The 17,619-nt window shown below is 42.0% G+C and overlaps 2 protein-coding genes across 2 annotated transcripts; both read left to right on the top strand.

Annotated features, from left to right (window-relative positions):
- The first annotated feature begins 376 nt into the window (after nt 1-376).
- Nucleotides 377-10,711, top strand: synpo2la (synaptopodin 2-like a). The gene is made up of 4 exons (XM_034101221.2): nt 377-755; nt 3,543-3,694; nt 3,905-4,605; nt 6,142-10,711. Exons 1-4 carry the CDS (start codon nt 654-656, stop codon nt 8,751-8,753), a joined length of 3,567 nt encoding a protein of 1,188 aa, XP_033957112.1. The 5' UTR covers nt 377-653; the 3' UTR covers nt 8,754-10,711.
- Nucleotides 10,712-12,608: 1,897 nt separating this feature from the next.
- On the top strand, nt 12,609-17,498 carry myoz1a (myozenin 1a). Its single transcript, XM_034100057.2, has 6 exons — nt 12,609-12,848; nt 15,098-15,184; nt 15,378-15,562; nt 16,015-16,303; nt 16,510-16,675; nt 16,756-17,498. The coding sequence occupies exons 2-6, from the start codon at nt 15,100-15,102 to the stop codon at nt 16,985-16,987; spliced, it is 957 nt and encodes a 318-aa protein (XP_033955948.1). The 5' UTR covers nt 12,609-12,848; nt 15,098-15,099; the 3' UTR covers nt 16,988-17,498.
- The last annotated feature ends 121 nt before the right edge of the window (nt 17,499-17,619 follow it).

The raw sequence follows: 17,619 nt of genomic DNA, 5'->3' as shown, positions 1-17,619 counted from the left end.
GAATGTTACGACCAAGAGCGATATTTTCTTTCATTGCATGTCACAGCCCTGAGATTTACTTTGACCCTACTAAAGGTTAATCATGACTTGAATGTTGTAAAGCCTGATATGGAACATTGCCATTTGGACGTTCTGAATGTTAACTTTCCCTTGGGCTGCAGACGAGCAGGCAAAGCGGCGGAGGTGGTGGTGGTGCCCTATTTTTGGATGGGCTATCAGCGACCCAGTGGCATAGGTCTGAGTGACAGGACAAGTGTTGCGTTGGACCCTCCCCTCGCTCGTTTGGGGTAGGCATTCCTCACTGTAAGCAGACCCAGACCCCCCCCTCCCATCATATTTCTCTCTCTCCCTCTCCTTCTGCTTTGGCTATGATGGTCGGCCCACTCTGTGTATGGGTGGGCGCACAGAAGTGTGTGTGCATGTGATTGTGTTCAGGTGTGAGCATTGGCCTTAGAGCTGGACTCACAGAGAAGTCAGCGTCCGGACAGTGAGGCAGGAAAAAGAGCACGTCAGAGCTCTTTGAGGGGGCCCTGACCGCTGAATATGGGGCCAACATACTGAGGGCCCCCCAGACAAAATACAAAAACCAAAGAAGAGTGGAAAATAACCAAGAAAAAGAAGAAAAGCTAAAAAAAGACATAGAGAGCAGAACAATGGTTGCAGAGGAAGTGATAATTACATTGTCCGGTGGAGCGCCATGGGGCTTTCGTCTCCAGGGAGGTGTGGAACATCAGACACCACTGCAGGTGGCCAAGGTAATCAGCACGTCAGACTGAATATGTCATTTCATGGTTTGCTAAATGGAAAGAATAAAACTGTTATATTCATCAGTTTCTATAGAGAGAAGTGAAGCATCGGCTGGGATATATTAGGTGGAGATTTAAAAAACTATGAACAAAGTTGGAATGGAATATTGGCTGCCATGCAGGTTGGTGTGGGGCCTGAATGTGAGACTTGTTTGAGATCGGTCTTCATGCAGAGGCGCACCAATGATTTATTGATTGGTTGAACTTTAAACGTCCAGTTCAGCTGGGAGCGGAGGGCAACCTTGTGGCATATCTTCGACTGAAAGCTGCTTCTCCTGTTAAAAGCATGAAGTTTACATTTGTCTTGACATTAGAGTCATATAAACCTGAAAATGTGTATTTTCGAAATGGATAATTGAAACTTTTAGCTACTTCCTGGCTGTTTTTCAGTTATGATTTGAGCAGTGAAATATGCACATTATAGCAGAGATTTCAGGAATATTAAGGTCATTGTTTGTGGGGAGCTAATTCAATACTACACATCATTCCCCAGTGATCATAAGCAGTACTCAAAAAGCTAGTTTCCACTACGTAACTAAGAAACTCAAATCACTCCAGCCATGCTCGGTCATGTTAGAGCTGGCAGGTTACCTGAGATTGATCTGGAAACACTGTTGTAACACTAGACACCTCACAGGTGAGCAATGCATGTCATGCAAGTCTGGACCAGTTTAAATCTATATAGTCCAGGCCAGACTCAAGCTACATTGGTGTCTGTGATGTAAGATTCTAAAACCATAATGCTTTCCAAGATTAAATACAAGAACTTTGATATCAACTTGTTTAAAGACATTCTCTGAAATAGAATATTATGCAAAGGAAATATTTAACCTTATAACTCTCAGCTAATTTTACTACCATAAGCAAATTACTTTGGTCCCCACATTTGGCACCAACGAAGCAGTCCAGGTTTGAATTTTGATCTCCATTTGAGAAAGCAAATATTAACATGTAAGCGCAAGGGGAAATGTATACTGGATTAAAGTATTAATTAGCAGCAAATAATAGTACTTCTGAGAGAGAAAGCTTAACAGGTTGACGGAAAAATAGGAAAAGCCATTGCTCCTGGATCAACCTTATCATTCCCGTTTCAAAAGTCATTGGCCAACTCTCACCTCTAAGACATCTTTATATAAAGAGATCTTATTGATAGTTATGGTAGTTCATGTTTCAGTACACCTGCACAGATGCACCTGTATGACACAAAGCATATATTCACACACACTTTCAATAATTGTTGACTGAGCAGAACTACTTTTACAGGTGGCTATTTTTGGTTAAGAAGCAGCATGTCACGGGCTCAGCCAAGGTGTGTGTTTCAGCTCAGAACTCAAAATGTTTCAGCTCAGAACTCAAAATGTTTCAGCTCAGAACTCAAATGCAGAATATGGTAATATGTACACAGAGCCACAGGAGGACACTATATTAACTTCATGGTGCTGGACAACAGCTGCTTCTGTATGACCATCCAAAACAGAGTGCTTCTTCACCCCTGAGAGCAGGAAAGTGTAATCTTGTCAGGTCTTATACTACACCATCCCTGACAGGTGCGGAGCAGTTTGAGGCTTTACTGAAAGAGCCAGTGTGTCAGACCTGGGTTTGTGCCTGTGGGTCTTCATGCGCGTGTCCGTGTGTTTAGTTTGTGTATTTGTGTATCAGCCCGTGTGTATTTGTGTATCAGACCGTGTGTGTGTGTGTGTGTGTGTGTGTGTGTGTGTGTGTGTGTGTGTGTGTGTGTGTGTGTGTGTGTGTGTGTGTGTGTGTGTGTGTGTGTGTGTGTGTGTGTGTGTGTGTGTGTGTGTGTGTGTGTGTGTGTGTGTGTGTGTGTGTGTGTGTGTGTGTGTGTGTGTGTGTGTGTGTGTGTGTGTGTGTGTGTGTGTGTGTGTGTGTGTGTAAGGGCATTATAACTGTTATGACTTGCAACCACAAGGTGACTGACTGAATGATTATGCAGACACAGGCCACTTTCAAAGGCTTAGCTAAATGTGGATGTGGGATTTCATTACAGGCAAACCAGAATAGCTGGAAAGAAAACTTACTTGGTCGACCTGAACATTTCCTTATTGAATTTAACATACAATGCTAATTTCCACATAGCAGTGCCCTCACAGTGCATTCAACACTGTCGTCAATTTCTTTGAAAATTGTTAAATATCGGTTTGAATTGATTGTTTAATTTATGTTGACAGGGTTTGCACGGACCTGCAATTTAGGGTGGGCATTACGCCATGGTCCTGAAAGACCTCCGGCACAAATAGCAAAGCACCAAATGAAGATGGCTGCTGGCTGGCCTTTCCCAGTTAAAGTGTGAACGAGTGCCCTACTCAAGCTGCAATATGTGGCATATCTTTGCAGCAAGTTCAAGCTGTCAGGACAAAAGCTGCTTTCTGTCAGTCACCGTCACAAGCCAAGACAAGACATCAGCATAGCTTTGTCAGGCTTTCTTTCTATCCTTTCAGCTACAAAGGCTAAACAAAATAAAGAAGTGTTTGTGTTTGTAGCAGTTCTCTTTATATCCTCTTTAAATAACTACTGTACATAACAGCTTTTCAAACCAAAACTTGGCCTTAATTACAAGTCCCGAGACATGAGATTGATCTTAATCATGCCTCAAACGAAAAAAAGGATCTACCATATGCCCAACATTATTTTGATATACCCCTTAAAAAAATGTTTTGTTTAGAGTTTTGTCGTCTATGCTAATGTTTGAAATTGTGCCTTTATTTACTTGTTCAGGTGCGTAAACGCAGCAAGGCATGCAGGGCTGGGCTTCGGGAGGCTGATGAACTGGTGTCTATCAATGATCAGCCATGTGGAACGCTATCTCATGCCCAGGCCATGGATCTCATCGACAGCTCCTCTGGGATATTACACATCCGGGTCAAAAGGTCAGAGGAACAAAACAAAACAACTCTTTCTAGTGACTACCCATCATTCCCCCCCCCATTGTAATAGTTTGAGATTGCATCAAATATCTTTCCAAACAAATGTTTCTTCTGCTTGTGCTAAGATCATACTTACTGTAGGATTTAGGCAAGTACATATAAGACATCTAACTATGGCCCCATCAATATTTTAAACCCTGTAATTGTTTGCAGGGTGCCAGCTGGTTTTCAGTCCGTGGTGCTTGTGACCCGTGCCCCATCTCCCCGTATAGACAAAGAGTACCGTGCTGCTTTGCGTGCCATGTCGCCCAACCACCCACACCATGCACCCGTCCGTGAAATCCACCGTAGCCACTCCTCCATAACCAGTGGTTTGACATCTCCACCTGGTAGTGAGGCTTACTACGGTGAGACTGACAGTGATGCAGATGTGGCCGGCTATGAAAGGCAGAGAAGGCAGAAACGGCGCAGCCCCAACAACCCCAACCCAGGAAAACCATCAGGACGAGCTTCCCCAGAGGGCGGGGAGACATCAGAGATGAGTGGCTATGACAGCGCTCCAGATACACATGCTTATCCTCATTTGTTGGATGGACGTGGGGGAGATGGAGAACGAGGGTTACCGGGGGTGGCACGGAGGGAGGTGATTTACCAGCCCCCTGTTCCAGGACTGTGGTCCTCCCAGACATCCACTGAGACCTCCTCCATCATCTCCTCAGCAGATGACCAGGGGACACGGGATGGAGTACAAGAGGAGGACAGTGGCTTTCTAGTGCCACTGGTATGCCCTGCGAGGGCAAAAGAGGCACTTCTGCTGGGATCCCGCAGCCAGCTTGTACCCATGGTGGGTCCTGTGAATAACCCCATTGATGAGGAGCTGACAACCACGTACATGGAAAAGGCCAAACAAGCTAGTAAGTATGGCTGAGGAAAAATCATGACCGAGTGTGCATCACATAGTTTCCTCAATTAAGTACACATTCCAGATAAGTAACATTGTTTGGTTCAAGAATTAAAAGTAAGTAAGAAGCAAGGCAAGTTTATTTATATAGCACTTTTCAACGCAAGGCAATTCAAAGTGCTTTACAAAAAAAAATGAAAGACATTAAGCATTAAACAAAGAAAAGCTAATAAAATAAACATTAAGGAAAAATACATGGAAAAAAGTTACAGTGCAGTCTAAAATATGAATAGTTCAATTAAACATTACAAGAAAAAGTACATGGATAAAAGTTACAGTGCAGTTTAAGATATGAATAGTTCAATTAAAAGCAGCGACAAAAAGAAAAAAAGAAAAGTCTTCAGCCAGCAGCGACAAAAAGAAAAGTCTTCAGCTTAAAGTACATTTAAGTACATTTATAGTTCACAAAACACTCCCTATTAAACCCCATCGTAGAGCTAGATAGCGCCTTGTTTTAAAGAAGATTCACCATTGATTCCCAAAAAATGTAATTGATTAACATTTATTATATTGCCATTAGGAATAATGGCAATCAAATTTCTTTGATTGTCCTAATCAGAGAAACTACGGTGTCATACTGTCATTTGATCAGTCAACCACATTCTAACCAAACATTCATAAATGGTGTCAACCTAAGCTTAGTCTGGCAAAAGGGCATTGAATGGTATGGTTTACTAATTGTACCTTCAGTTATGTGTGGAAAACCCCAGCGATCATTCTAGGAGTACTGAAGGGCATTTACAGCTGCTTTTAGGTATCAAGTAGCAAAGCATACTCTCATTTTCTCTTCTCTTTTTCTGTTTTCTATTGCCACTGTCCTTTATTTTACTATACAACTCGTTACATTTTCTTCTTACATCGTGTCATGCAGTCTATCATCCATAACGAGCACCAAGAAAAAGGACAGAGCAGGGCTATTTGAAGGCAGTGGGCTGTTTTAAGAACTTAAATATATGTATTCCTGTAAATCTCTCTTGCCACGAGAGAAGGTTTAACATTCTAATGTCCTACTTAGGAACCCTGTCCTAGACAAATTAGGAACTCCCTTCATGTGGCAGTTCATACTAGGGTAACATAACTAGGATATCTATGATAATCTTCTTAATACCATAACAAGTTCAAAGATATGTTGTGACTACACTTTGAAGTTCTCCTTCCAGTCACCTACAACATGCAACTTTCCACTAGCTTGCCGGTAGTCCTCGCTAGGTTGGATGTCAGAGTACATAAGACTAATAATGTGCGAATGTATCCTTCACCCCAGCTAATGTGAGAAGCTGAAGGCATGCAGGGCATTTTCCAGGAAGTGCTTCTGTTGCACGTTAGGGGATGAATGCCTGTTGAAGGCATGGTGGTCAAGACAGGTTTACATGCTCATTTCAGATTCAGTTCTTTTTAAATATTTAATCTAATGTATCTGACCTTACTAGTACTAATGACATGTTATTGTGTAACAGCTCCTAAAAGCTATGGCTTTCATATCTTGCAGAACTGAACCGAGGGGATAATCTGCAAGACAAGCATGTAAAAGAAGCCAAAAGCAAGTGTCGAACAATTGCGTCCCTATTGACTGATGCTCCCAACCCCCACTCCAAAGGGGTGCTGATGTTCAAAAAGAGGCGTCAGCGCTCCAAGAAGTACACACTCACCAGTTTTGGTAGTGTGGACGAGGACAGGTGTGAGGACTCGCAAGAGGAGGATGGGGTATTCCCTGGCAGCGAATCAGAGTTTGATGAGGATGGCTTCTCTGCAGTTCCTGACCCAACTTGGGATAGTGATTACTTGGATATGCTGGAGAAGAGGGCAACTGCAGGCACTGAAGGTCGTGTGGATAGGGCAGAGGATGCTTCAAGTCCAGGGTTGAGTCACACTACAGGCAAGGGCGCCCAGTTGTTTGAGCAGCAGAGAAAGAGGGCTGCTGAGCATGCCAAGAAGGTAGAGGCGGCACAACCTCAGGCTCCTCCACAGTCTCAAGTCCAAGGGCAGGTTCAGGCATATCAGTTGCATTCACAGTTTCAACCACAGATGCAGCCAGACCTCCAGCCTCAGCAGATGATACCACCTGGCCTAAGAGCCATTCAGCTAAATCAGGCTCAGGCTCCAGGTCAAGTTGCAACCTATAGCATGTCTAATGGGGACCCATCCTACTCGGCCATTAGTACAGCTACCATGTCCCCTCCACCTGTGGCCCTCAAACCAGCCACCGCCTCAGTGACTGTTCTGAACAAACCTGCACCACCAACAGAAACACCATTACCAGAACAACCATCAAGTAATGTTCTCAATAGAACTGCTCGTCCTTTTACTCCTGGCTTTATCAGCATTCGAGCGGCAACTGCCCCTGTAGCGTTCCGACCTTCTGTCACAAAGACGAGCCAGCGTCCTGCCTCAGCTGCTTTCATGCCATCACAATTCTCCACTGCCTCTGAACTAGCCATGAATGCCACATCATATTTCCCCCCTGGCCCACCACCAGTGTTTATTCAGCCATCCTTTGTACCTCAAGGTCCCTTTCCCTTAACACCACAGGTTCCTGTTAACTATTACCATCCAGCCGTTTCCACCTCTGAAGAGAAAATGCACTCATCACCAGCAATAACTGCAGCTTCCCAAGCTCCATTTGTAGCTGGGGTCCCAGTGTATGTGCCCTCAATGCCCACAGCTCAACAAGCACCAATGGCTTCAGCCCCAGCTCCTCTTGCATATCAATACCCTGGTTCACCTAACCCAGTTGCCCTAGCGCCTCCACTTCAAGTTCCAGTTGCTCAGCCAAGTCCACTTCAATATCCCATGGCCCCAGTGTCGGTTGTCTATCAGCCAGAAGCTGTAGCTCCAACCCCAGTTCCTGGTCCATTAGGTCGCACAGGAATATTAAACGACTTTCGACGCCGTGGTGGCAAACCCAAACCTATGTTCAATGTGCCAGAGGTCAAGAAACACTCCCCCAATCCTGAGTTGTTGTGTATGGTGCAGAACCTGGATGACAGGTCCACCCGACACAAATATGTCCAACCACCGCCTGACGATACCTTTGACGATGCAGGAGAGGAGGAGAGGAGTGGTGAGGCTGGCATGGGAAAAGCACCTCCTCCAGTTGCACCCAAGCCTAGGGTCATCCATGAAGCCCCACAGTTTCTTCAAGCAGGGGGTAAGGGGGCCGAGCTGTTTGCTCGCAGACAGAGCCGGATGGGTATGTATGTAGTTGATAACCCACCTGAGATGCCTTACCAGCAGGTAGTGGCCTCGCACAATGCAGCCCAATCCCTTGACTTCTCCAACAATCCTTCACTTGCGTCTCAGTGGAAATACTCCCCAAATGTCCGTGCTCCTCCACCCATTGGTTACAACCCACTCCTGGCCCCCTCTATCCCTACAGGGCCTCAAAGGAATACAAGCAATCCAGAAAGCATGGGTAGAGGTGCCCCCCAAAGAGAGGGCATCAAAGCTCTGGATGTCATGAGAAGGCAGCCCTACCAGCTCAATTCTGCCATGTTCAACTATGGGGGCAGTGATGCTAATATTTCAGCCATGCCTTCTTACCAGGCCCAGAGGCAGCAGCTGCAGTACGGTAACTGCACAACAGCAACAATGGTGGGCAGCTCATTATCTCCCCCTAAGCAGATCCCCATCAAAACAGCTCGTGTTTTTGAGGTCAAACGATTCTCCACACCAACACCAATGTCTGCTCCATCTCTAGCTCCCCAGGTCATTGCACCCCGCTCGGCCACTAGCCTTGGAGAACGTTTTTCTTATTCCAGTATGATCTCCCCACCTCCTGCTCCTTTTGCTCCAAACCCAGCACCATTCAGTGCCCAAATGCCAGCTTCAACACCCTCCCAACCATTTGGACTGCCTGGCCTCCCAACGTTCTCTGCCGCCCCTATTCAACACCCTTTGCCCCCTGCAGTCCCTACACCTTACATGCCAGTATCATACACCAGTGGGCTCCAGTCAGCCAAGCAGTTCCAGAGCGCTCCTGATCTCAGTTTTCTTGCCTCTTTGCCGTCACTCAAGCCCGCCCCAGTTCAGGCACCCAAACCACGTTTTGTTGCCACCAAGGGAGGCATTAAGCCCCATGTCTGGAGGCCAGGGGCAATGTGAAAACCAGGAAATCAGTCACTATGACATCCTTCTGTGATACACAAATTCTTTCATAGTTTAAGTTAAAAATACCAAACATCCATTAGTTCTGTGTGACAATATTCAGTTGTTCTCTTCTAAAGTCATTGTTAATTGAATATTTTGGGGTTTTGGGTTGTGCTAAGGCTTTGACAACTTACTATGGGCAATGCATTGATCAATAGTGACGAATAAATAAACATGAGCTTACTTAAGTCTCAAATTCAGCTGTAAAAGTAATTAAGTAACATTCAAGTCCAGAAATCAAGAAGCCGTTGAAGTTAGAACTTGAATAATGAGGTTATACACATCTTTTTCCTTTTCAAAATGCTGCTTAACAAGTTTATTTTTGCTGCTAACACATTTAATCACACATATATCCGAGTGACAATAATACAATAGAGTATAATGGCATATAATGTATGCTGTAGAGTCAACCATATGCCTGTCCTGGGGGAGGTTTGTGTAAGGTTTCTGGAGATCTCTTTCTACTTATTTAGCAGATCTAAACAGAGCCTGTACTGAAATATTCTTTGAAACTTGAAATGTCTGAAAGATGTTGAAAATGAATTATTGCGATTCTGACAATAGGATTAAAATCACTGAGAAAAATGTTGTAGTATGTCGACAGATGGGGGATCATAAAGCAAAGGTTGCAGGCTTATTTATTTTATCTAACTTTGAACATTTAATTCTGTTTTTCAGTGCATGTCCTACTCAATGATGTGCCCAAAAATGTATTTTTACCCCTGTTTTTTTGCAGCATTGAAAAAAAACAACAATAATGCCTACTTGTACAGGGGTTTAAATAATGCATGACCAGCTGAAAATTGTAAAAAAAAAAATGTAAACTCCTTGATTTTCACATTGAAACAATATGTGAACGTCTGCTCTTTAAGCAAGGTTGTGTCAAACACCTCTGCTCACTATAGCCAGAGATAAATGCCATCTTTTCAGCATGGGTCACATTCAACAAGTGCCCTGGCTGTCAATGAATGTACACTTGTCACTGGATATCATAGCTTCCATTAGGCACACCAGAGCCTCATTAGTTACCGTGTGATCTTTATATGTCAATTCTTAACTTTATTAAACAAATAACACAGATGAAGGAATGTGTATTTGGTTTTGTTTAATTATGATTTAATCTGATGTGGTGCAAGGGGAAGTTAACTGAATGACAGGCACCAGAATGTATAAAAGGGTTCAAGAAAGAAGAGGCTGTGGAGAAGGGTTCAGGCAGTATATACTGTAGGTAGGGCAGATAACGGATGTGGTCATAAGTCCATTTGTTATTGGGATTCATGGTTGATTTGTACATAGTTAGGAAATCCCACAGCCTTAAGAAGTTAACAGCAGAAGGACAGGAACGTTTGGTACATGATGTTTTTGATTTAAAGAAACTGAGGCACAAACTTGTGTCTTTTTATTAACAATGGTTTCTGTAATGGCTATATACCTTGAAAGACTAGGTATGCTAATTTAAACAAGTAAGGAACAAAGGAATGTATTTGTTGTTTTCAGTTGTGGAATTCTTTGGAAGATACTTTTGTTTATTTTTTATCACTTTTAAAATATATTTTCTCTTTAGCTTCCTTTTTGTTCTCATACTAGTATGGCCATGGAAAATGTGGACATAGTTATTTTGAGGTGTAAAATATGATAAATGTATGCTTCTAAATGTGGTTGATTAAATATAACTTGATTAAATGTTATTGATGCTTAGAAGATTATACTGACTAGGAGACGAGACATTTTTAGAGGAATACAAATAGATTTGAAAGCCCTCTGGTTGTCTAACATTTCTTATTTTACACTGCCCTCTGCTGCAATTGTGTGATACTGCCCTTTTATTTTTGTGTACAGTACATGCATGCAGTAAATGATAATATTAATGAAACTGTTACATGTAAATCAGTTTTAATAAAAGACTAAAAGAATGAATGATGTATGTTGAACTATACATTTAAAGGGTCAAAACACAATAACCACCTGAGAGACATTCTGCACATGACTAAATAAATGTTACACAGTGTTCAGGTGATAGATTTATAAATTGGGATTAGCGTTTCATAAAGCAACAAGGCTTTCTGCCTTCTGACAAGCCAGGTGAGCCTAATACTTAGGTTTGTTTTTAGTTCTTTATTTAGAAGATCATGACATCAGGCTGGGCCACATTGTTGGGGTAAAAGGTCAGGTAATGTGCGTGAATTGATATATATATATATATATAGAGAGAGAGAGAGAGAGAGAGAGAGGAGTTACCTACAACATACTTAAAGTAAAGAAATCAGATTGCCTTTACTCAAATTCATCTTAAATTGACGTTACTCCCCTCACTTTTTGATTCAGTCTCATGTTTTTTTAATGGAGAACTGACCCTGATAGTTACAGATGCATTTTTGTGAATAGTAACCTGGAATAGGTTTTCTGTAGACAATTCAGGCTTAAAGGCAGCGTTATGCAACACCATGTCCCGAGCAAAAGTGAAACTGGATCCATCAGTTTTTTTAAATCACACGACATCTATGTGTTGTTAGTCTATATTTGACTTAATAATCCACTTCAGTTTATTACCTCAGAAAATAGGGGCCTAAGAGCCTCCAATTGCTTGTATTTGTTCAAGAATAAAAACAATTTGAAACCTTCAACTTCAATCTGTGTTGAGCGGAATAGATTCTTCACGCACCTTTGTATGGTATATGAAAGTCCATAAGTCCCTGGGTGGGGTCTTAGGTGAAGAGCCTGCCATTTTAGGACCTAATTCAGGAGCGTAAGTCATGGAGTGGTCTTTTTCAGAAGTCACGTTTCCATGATTTAACATCTGCCACAGAGTGGTGCTGCGGAGTCATGTCTGAGCATGCAGTCAGAAAGGCATCTTGTTCCCAACCTGCGTACTCACAGGGCTCTATATAGGGACTATTTATAGAAGAAAATACGTAATTTCTACTTAACTGAACTGATTAAAAAAATATTAAGATGTTTTGAAAAGATCTAAAAATTCTGAAATATAAAGTATATAAACATGACATTTTAGAAGTAAACAATAATATATGATACTTCATTGAAATATGGGTTATGCATTATTTTTCGAATTAAAATTTGTTTTTCTAATATCATAGGAATATACAGAAATTAGCAAATTAAATAGTGGTGTAGAATACATTGCTAGCTTTGAGGTAACAGAAGTTATTGTCCCTCTTGTAGGAATGTCCTAGGGCGAATGGGCAAAGGGTACTGCTGAGGAAATGTGGACACATCATTGCCAATCAAGTTTTGAAATTCTTTCTGCATTCAGGTTGCAGATTTTGAAATGCTTCTATTATGAACACGTAACAAAGAATATTGCAGGACAAGACGTGTGTTGCCTACATTGGTTATTGGTCTTATGATGCTCAGTGCCTTGCATTCACTTGCACAATCTGATCAAGCCATGCCAACGTTGTTAGAGTTTCTGAAATGTATTTGTCACATGCCCATCATGTCCAGTAAGTTAACGCTTCAAAGAAACTGAAAATGTGACAATCTACTGTCAGGTTGGAGAAATGCAGGGAGTAAAGAGGCCAACCCTCATTTTGAAACACAAACTGTCAGGGTCTTAATATACACACATTAACGTTGCACTGTGTACTTGTGTGTACCACTAAACAGCCCCCAGAGTCCTTTGAGGTGATCTTATAGCTGAGTTCTGTTCCCCTCGTTATTTGCTACTAAATATAGGCTTCTGAACCATCTGTGAGAATGATTTTGTTCCCCCCATCAGCACTTTCAGCTGGCCAACAGAGACTACTCCCCCCTGCCTCTGCCCCCCCAAGCCCTATCCTAACCTCCTCCTCCTCCCGTCTTGACACCAACACTGCTGCTACCCACACCCCCATCCCTCTGAAAGATCTGTCATCTGAGTGAAGGGTGGGTTTTGCACTTCCCTGGAACTGGGTCTAGCCATACGTAGGTTCAGAGGCACTAAGGGATTTGTAAACGTGTGATCCAGATCCCCAGCATCGGGCCCTGAGTCTCCTCTTCTCTGTTTGGTATTTATAGGTCTGTCTCTCCTCCCAGGATTGCAACAATAACCCGGTGAGTGGATTTGCATCCCATCGGTGTTCTTTGTTCTACTAATACAACTTGGATTTGGATTCTGGCTACTACAAAAATGGAGAGAGGCAATTAAGATGTTCCCAATCATAAATGGTGTGGTTTGAGCAGCTGAGCTCGGAGAATCTAATCTAAGAGGAGCTCAACAACTCAGTGACCAGATTATAGCTCGCTTTTGATTGAAATATTTTTGATTTCACAAATGATTAAGAGAAAAGGAGTCACTTTGCTGCTTTTACATTTTCATCGTACGTCTTAAAATGACCAGAGGAATGGGTGAATGTGCTGACCATCCCTCTTGGTGGGCGTTGCTAAGATTTGATATGGTGTTACCAATCTCTAACGGGGGGGAGGTACATCTGAGCGCAAGGCTAAGTTAGAAATTATTTAAGGCAACTATAACAGTGTCCAGAACCCTTCACATTAACAGTTGCAGCAACTCGTTCTATCACTTGTGTTTTGAGAGCGGTCCAAACATTCACTGAGAATTGTTTTCGGGAGGTTTGAGTTGTGTCCTTAGGATTGTGTCAAGCCTATTTATTAGCCAAATGACGGCATTACATGTCGCTTAAATGTCTTGGCTTGAAACAGCAGTTAAAAATAGCAATAGCTGCAGTGGGTTGAGTTACAGTCAGTAGATGTGATGTTTTGCTACACGACTGGGTCTTAAAGAAACTGTTATGAGCTGAAGGTGCCTATCCGATAAGAAGACAAACAACTGTAAAAAAATAAACTATAATGTATAACACCAGATGAATATCCTTAGAAAAGGAAGGATCCACAGGTTGTAAGAAATATGGTTGTTAAAGTTATAGGGATTTAATGGTGAGCGATATCGCGTCATATGCGAGTGTAAAGTAATGCCCTCAATTGCCCCTTCTACATGTTCCCATGCAGGCCGCAGATTTGGGAATATGATCAGATGCTATTTTATGATCATGAGGCCTTTACCTCTACTGCCGTAGAATGGCACTAGCACATTTTGATTTGGTTAATGTTGTCTCGTCTGTGTACAGGTCTTGTTCCCAAACAGATCTGAAACAAACATTCAGCTATAGGTTTCCTTTGGAGCAGACATTTCTTTCACTTGGGAACGTGGGGAATCTGAGGGCAATGACATCTCCCTTGAACTTGAAAAAGGAGCAGGGCCCCTCTGAACGGTGTGCGTGTCTGATACATTAAGATCCTGTAGATTCACTTTTAGGGGTTGTTGATGCTGTAGGTAACTATTCAATTAGTTTGGAATGGGGCCGGTTGATGAAAATGATCCAAAGCAAGGGGCCGGGAAAAAGATGGCTTGAAATATGAGCAGTCATATTAAGAGCTTCAGATACAGTAAATACTACAACAGCAGAGTGGAGTGCGTATATTGTGTTTAATTAAATCAAACAGCATAGCCCCCTTTCTAGATCTAAATGGCAAGTTCAGAACTCAGTAGGCCTACATGTGAAGCTAATTTAACCATCAACATCATTTCATTTGATTTAATTTAGGTGAAATTATCTAATCATTCACGCAGATGCAATAAATGACAGGAGTTGTCACTACAGTAGCTAGTAGGTGGGTTCGAAACCCGAGCCCGCCGAAGTTTTCAGGCAATGTCTTCGTCTCTATCTCTCAATTTAACACCCTCTCTGGAATAAAGGCACTTTTTAAAAAAAACTCAACAAAAACCCCCTAAAAAAACAGAAGTAGATTACTTTTTAACATGATACTCCAAGGGCCAGTAAATATCACCCCGGGGCCGGATTTGGCCCGCGGGCCGCCAATTGAATAGCCCTGCTGTAGGTGGTGCGACTAAAGAGGGATCTAGATACGTTTGTACTATGGTCAAGGAAGTAAAGCAGTATGTTCTTTTTTTTTTATTGAGTGGAATGCATCTAGAAACGAAATATATAAACACTCCCGTTATTTAATTTTAACCTTTGAGTGAACCTGTACCTACACAGATTTAGTCCCATTACCGTCAATTTTTTCCTTCGAATAGGATAAATGACATTGAGCACGGGTTCCTCAAGTTGCTACATGGAAACACACATATTGAAATAGAAACAATGTTATTCATATTAAATTGATTGCTAAATAACTAAATGTTTTCTTGAGAAGCTACTTTTATTTTGTTTCTTGGGAAAGAGCTTCACTTTGATAACGCTCTATCGCTGACATTACATTTGATCATTTGGAACCATAATATTGTTACTGCTAACTCCCTGTCTTTCCTGACCCTCCAGTCATGCCTCTGGGAAAACCTGCCCCGCCGAACAAGCGGAAAAATCTCGCCAAGATCATAACCGACCTAACACATATCACTCAGGATGGTAAGGTTGGCATAAAGTTACATTTTCCATATGCTAACTGCAGCTTTTTCATGTTAACATAAAATGATGTCTTAAAATACTTTTTGTTTGTGTTTTGCATATCACTACAGAGACACCCAGACTACTTGGCAACATTTAGTTCCACATTAAGACATTTGTAAATGTAACACTTATTCAAATGTTCCTTACCTAGAGTATGAGTCAGATCCAGAGGCCGAGCTGGACCTGGGAACAAAGATCAGGTCTCCCAAAGACATCATGCTGGAGGAGCTTTCCCTGCAGAACAACAAAGGTTCCAAGATGTTCAGGATGAGGCAGAAGAGAGTGGATAGGTTCATCTACGAGAACAACCCTGACATCTTCAGCAGTGAGGCTATGGTGAGATTAAAATTTAAGGGGATGACAAAATCCAATTAATTAAAAAAGATTTATAAATATACGACACAATTTGAATAGCACACACAACATTCAACAGAGAAACGTATTGCAATGTTTGAAGAAACACACATTCTTGTCACTTTACAACATTAATCTGTCCTAATTAAATACTTGTTTTAATTCATATTATAAAGTAGCTGTCTGAAAGAAACATAATAGTAGGACAGCAAAAATGTACTTGATTTTTTTTTGTTTTAAAGTTGATCTTAAAACCCTTAGATAATTATTGATCAATCAAACCAGCTCGATACATATTCAGATTGACTGGCAGAAGATAAAGCCTACAATGCTCACTGAGAGTTCTCAGTAAAGCCTTTCCAGGGTTAACTTTTATAAGATAAAACCTAGTAAATGATGTCACGTGGTTAATATATCCATGATTTTTCTTTCAGGACGACCTCCAGAAGTTTGTTCCCTCTCTGGGAGGTCAGATGAGAGGTGACATCATAAATGTTGGTGGACATTTTGTAAGCAAACAGGTTGGACTGAATTTTGTAGGGATGCACGGCAAAGGAGGAGCTCCAGTGCCTCCTCCCAAGCCTGGAAGCAAAGGTGCAGGAGCAGGTGCAGGAACAGGTGCAGGAGCAGGAGCAGGAGACGGAGCAGGGGCAGGTGGACAGGGTGGGGGCGACCATGGGAAAGAAGGTGGAGAAGGAGACAGTGTGTGGTCTCCACTTAAAGGTAGGTACCATGTTTGTTTTTTTATTGTAGAAAGATTCTGTTTCATAGTCAAACATTTCCAAACTCTTGGAGAGACTTTTTTGTTCAACATCACAAATATTACTGAAACCAGCCCAAATCTATGAACATATTTGTAAAACTTTATTTAATGTTACCAACTAAGCTGAGAGTGTCTTATGCTCTAGTCGTGGATATTTTCTTCACAGGAGGTGGAAGTGATGATGCATCTAAGACGATGCGTATTTTGAAGTCGTACGTGTCGCCATGGGAGAAGGCCATGAAGGGGGATGAAATTCTGGTAGCGACTATGAAAGGGGGAATGGCTGGTCCTTGTGATCCAAAGGATTTGCGCAAGTACAAAAGCTTCAACAGGTACGTCCCGCCAGGCCTGACTTTTTAGGTGTTCTTCGAAAAGAAGAGGCTTCAATAATCCTCTCACCTTGCTTTGCTAGGTCTGCCATGCCGTTTGGCGGTTTCGACAAGGCCAATCAGTTCTTGAAATTCCAGATGCCAGAAGCTGAGGCCAAAGAGGAGCCTGAACCCGCGATGGTGTACCAGCATGAAATCGGCTGCCGGCCTTCCTTCAACCGCACTCCTATCGGCTGGGTGGGCAACGGTGAGCCGGGCAGCATTCATATGGAGACAGATGCCGTGCCCTTCGATGGAGAGACCGAAGAGCTGTGAAGAAACATCCATACTGTGATAACACTGACGTTGCATGAATGCTTGCAAACACGTTAAGCTTGTACACAACAGAAGAGCTTACAGTTAACTCTTATATTCATGAATTTGATCCCTCGGTGTGGATAACTGAAAGTGTATATGAAATGTGGTCATGTTTCTTTTTTGCTCTGTACGTGGTTTTAAGGCAAATAAAAAAGCTTGTGTGAGGATGAAACATAACGTTTATTTAAGTCTATACGTTTAGTAAAAACAATTGATTTGTCAGAAAAGTTTTGTTTGTGGGGAGAAGTTGCAGATTTTGAAAGAATTAATGAAGTATGAAGGATATATTTAGGCTATTTTACTGTTGAGCACAGTCATGTCACATTTGTTATTTACCATGCAGGGTCTTTTTGTTGTTAGGGATTTCTGTTTATTTGTGGAACTGTGATAACCCTACAATGATGATGCTGATCATTCACCCTACCTTACCAACACTTTCTCCACAATAAACCCTTTAAAACTGAAACAATTATCTTGTCGAGTGAATAAAATATCAAAAGAAATGGTTTTATGTAAAAATCCTTACCAATTTTATTAACTATTTTTTAAATATAGTTGTAGGATCCTTATACATTTTTAATTTTGTATGA

This window comes from Pseudochaenichthys georgianus, chromosome 15 (assembly GCF_902827115.2).
Source record: "Pseudochaenichthys georgianus chromosome 15, fPseGeo1.2, whole genome shotgun sequence".
NCBI lineage: Eukaryota > Metazoa > Chordata > Actinopteri > Perciformes > Channichthyidae > Pseudochaenichthys > Pseudochaenichthys georgianus.
This window is presented reverse-complemented; position numbering and strand designations above follow the sequence as displayed.